Source organism: Palaemon carinicauda, chromosome 33, assembly GCF_036898095.1.
Source record: "Palaemon carinicauda isolate YSFRI2023 chromosome 33, ASM3689809v2, whole genome shotgun sequence".
Classification (NCBI taxonomy): Eukaryota; Metazoa; Arthropoda; class Malacostraca; order Decapoda; family Palaemonidae; genus Palaemon; species Palaemon carinicauda.
Window position 1 is genome coordinate 79,295,755 of NC_090757.1, and position 3,927 is coordinate 79,299,681.

General features: G+C 54.9%; 1 protein-coding gene across 1 annotated transcript; it reads left to right on the forward strand.

The window, feature by feature from the left end:
* Positions 1-830: 830 nt before the first annotated feature.
* LOC137626280 (uncharacterized) lies at positions 831-1,687 on the forward strand. The gene is made up of 2 exons (XM_068357353.1): positions 831-1,356; positions 1,563-1,687. Exons 1-2 carry the CDS (start codon positions 831-833, stop codon positions 1,685-1,687), a joined length of 651 nt encoding a protein of 216 aa, XP_068213454.1.
* Positions 1,688-3,927: the final 2,240 nt, after the last annotated feature.

Below are 3,927 nucleotides of genomic sequence, written 5' to 3' on the forward strand. Positions count from 1 at the left end.
ACGGCCTCGCCTCCACACCCAAAGTCAAGCATGCCACCGTTTTCTCAACACAACACTGCTTCCTGGTTCCTGAGAGTGGACGTACTCTTCCGAGTCGCTAGGCTCAGCGACTCCTGCGCCAAGGCCGACATCGTTCTCACCTCCATCCCAGAGGAGGTATTCGACAAGATTTCCCCATGGCTCGACGCCCAGGCTGGCCAAGTTTCCTACGTAGACCTGAGAACGAAACTCATCGGTATCTACTCACTCTCCGTGAAAGTCCTGGACCTCGCCGGCAAACCCATGGGTGACACCTCTCCTGTCGAGGCATGGGACGAATTAACCGGCCTGCTAATGCTCCCAGAAAATGACAGCAACGGCCGACGGCGTGAGATTAGCCTATCTCGTGAGATTTTCCTTCGACGCCTATCGCAGGACGTAAGGGCCCAATTGACGGACGCCGACACACTTCCGATGAATGAACTCCTGTCAAAGACTCAGAAGCTCCACGAGGCCTCCAAAGCATCTTGCCTCGGGGCATCATCAGTATCGTCTTTGTTCTCCTCCTTCAGCTGCTCTTCCATAGACTCTTCAGCAACGGCTCCTGACGACGACGACGAGATCAACGTTCTAGCAAAAAACCACCGCAACCGACACGTCCGAACCCTAGGCCTAACCCAGCATGGTCCTTCTACCACCAACAGTTCGGCAGCGACGCCAAGAAATGTAGAGCACCGTGCCACTTCCCTAGAAGATGACGCCAGAAGAGACCACCTACCACCATCGCAGCTGCAGGAAACCAAAACAAGAATGGTTTCTATATCCTCGACACCGTGTCCAACCGTAGAATCATGGTCAACACCGGCGCTATGCAGTCAACGTTCCCGCCGTCACAAGCCGACCTAGACCGTGGTCCCAGCAAAGACGCCCCCTCACTCCTCGCCGCCAACGGATCTCCCATACGGTGTTATGGGACCAGGACCCTCATGGGCCGTTCATATTCCTGGCCCTTCGCCATTGCTGACATTAGTCGCCCCCTCCTCAGTGCAGATTTTCTCGCTCACCACGGACTACTTGTTGACGTTGCTGGGAAACGCCTCATCAACACAGGAACCTGCCAGTCCTGCGCCCTAAGAGCCGGCCCCGCCACAATATCAGTATCCGCTGTAACGACGCAGCCCTACGCCGACCTCCTGCAAGAATTTCGTGACGTTTTCAAGCCCGAGCTCCGACAATCGCCTGGATCCCCCTCCAAGCACAGGATCTACCATCACATCACAACAACGGGACCTCTTACTCACGCCAAATTCAGCCGCCTCCCGCCCCAGAAGCTGGACACCAAATGCGCCTTTGAGGACATGAAACGCATGGGTATCTGTAAGAAAGCATCGAGCCCCTGGGCATCTCCCCTACACATGGTAAAGAAGCCTGACGGGACCTGGAGACCTTGCGGCGACTACAGGCGCCTCAACCTCATCACAACGCCCGACCACTACCACCTGCCCAACATGCAAGACCTGACGAATGCGTTGCATGGCGCGAAATACTTCACCAAGATGGACCTTCTCAAGTCTTACTTCCAGGTCCCCGTATTTCTGGAGGACATTCCGAAGACTGCAATTGTGACACCATTCGGATCCTATACCTTCGCATACTCAACCTTCGGCCTACGCAATGCGGGGGCGACCTTCCAACGACTAATGGGTAGCATCCTGGGCAACCTACCATTCTGCGTCTGCTACGTCGACGACATCCTGATATTCTCAAAGACCAAGGAGGAATACCGGAGGCACGTCCGCGCCGTCCTCAAACGCCTACAGGAGAATGGCCTGGTCGTACGTTTCGACAAATGCACGTTCGGCGCGGAAGCAGTGGACTTTCTTGGTCATCGCGTATCCTCGTGCGGGGTAAAACACATGACAGCCAAGGTGGACGCCATCAGAAAGTTCCCGGTACCTACGACCACCCGCCAACTTCAAGAGTTCCTGGGGATGGTCAATTACTACAGGCGCTTCATCCCCAACGTCGCACAGACCCTGACACCCCTCGACGATGTCCTGAAGGGAAAGGCGAAGAAACTTGAGTGGGGTTTTCCCCAACAAAACGCACTCACCCGGACAAAGGACGCCCTCGCAAAAGCCACCACCCTGGCTTATTTCGACGATAACGTACCCCTATGACTGACGACCGATGCCAGCAACGTCACCTGTGGGGCTGTGCTGGAACAGCTCGTCGATGGTTCTCTTCGACCGCTGGCATTCTTGAGCAGGAAATTGAAACCCGCCGAAACAAGATACAGCACCTTCGACAGGGAACCCCTCGCCGTCTACCTCGCCGTCCGCCACTTCAGGCACATCCTAGAGGGCACACCCTTCACAATCGTGATGGACCATCAACCCCTCGTACACGCCTTCACAAAATCGACAGACGCATGGTCCTCCCGACAACAACGTCATCTCGCAGCAATCGCCGAATTCGGGTGCTCCATAAGCTACGTTCCTGGAAAGAAAAACCCAGTCGCGGACGCCCTTTCAAAGATTGAAATCGACGCAATCCACCTGGGAATTAATTACTCCAACCTCGCATCCGAGCAGTACACCGACCAAGAGGCACAGGATCACCTGACGGGGCCATCCACGCTCAAGATAACTGCGATTCCCCTCGGGCCAGTAGGAGTAACTATCCTCTGCGACACCAGCACCGGCCGCCCACGTCCCTGGTTTCCAGCTTCCTGCTGAAGAAAAATATTCGACATCATCCATGGACTTTCACACCCCTCGGGACGCACCACTGCTCGCCTTCTGTCTGAAAAGTTCGTCTGGCCAGGGATCAAAAAGGACGCCCGGGAATGGGTGAAGACATGCATCAACTGCCAATCAAGCAAAATCAACCGCCACACCGAATCGGGGATAGGTGATTTTCCCCAACCGAAAAGACGTTTCGGTCACATACACATCGACGTCATGGGACCGTTGCCCCCTTTGAGATCTGCTCGCTACCTGCTGACAATCATCCAACGCTCCACGAGGTGGTTGGAAGCATTGCCGATGACCGAAGCTACGACCCAAGCATGCGCCGAAGGCCTTTTGTCAAGCTGGGTGAGCAGATTTGGCGTTCCTAACGACATCACGACAGACAGAGGCCCCGCTTTCCTGTCGGAGATATGGCTCGCTCTGGCAAACCTGATGGGAACGACTCTCCACAGCACCACGGCATACAACCCAGCAGCAAACGGCATGGTCGAACTGCACTGACGGGGACTGGAAATCACGACTTCCTTGGGTACTCCTCGGCCTTCGCACCGCCCCTCGCGCAGATGGCGAGCCATCGCCCGCCGAAAAGGTTTACGGAGAGGCGCTCACAGTCCCCGGAAATTCAGGCCATGTCTTAAAACTTACCAGGACAGAACTAAGCATTTCCAGCCAAAGAACCTGGATGACTGCGGGTATGTTTTCGTCCGTGTCGACGCTCATCGACAGCCGCTAACCAGACCTTATAGAGGCCCCTACCGAGTAATCAAGAAAACGACGAAAGCCTTCCTTCGCGACGTGCATGGCCAAGAAGATTGGGTCTCAATAGACAGCGTGAAACCAGTGTTTCTCGAAGGGAGCGACACTGCCTCCGCGGGACCTGGCAGATCCAGAGTGCCACCTCAAAACAAGGCGCCCAATGAGAAGAAAAGCAACAAATGACGACGAGAGGTAGCGATCCATACACCGACCGCCGACGTGCCACTCCGTTCAAGAACAAGAGGAACCCTCTGACGCCCGAAACGATACGAAGATTAGTTTCATCAGCCCTCTACGCCGCCTGATGTCTTGGGGGGGGGAGTACTTGTGAGGACATCACTTCCTCCGTAGTCCAGTTATTTCACCGAATTCTCTATTTTATTTAAATCCTCCTTTCGCCACACTGTGGCTAACTGTATATATTTATTTCGCTAACTCA

Coding starts and splice junctions, on each gene's coding strand:
- LOC137626280 (XM_068357353.1), top strand. CDS start 831: ATGGTCAACACCGGCGCTATGCAGTCAACGTTCCCGCCGTCACAAGCC. Junction 1,357..1,562: donor CATGAAACGCATGGGTATCT/GTAAGAAAGCAT, acceptor TCTTACTTCCAG/GTCCCCGTATTTCTGGAGGA.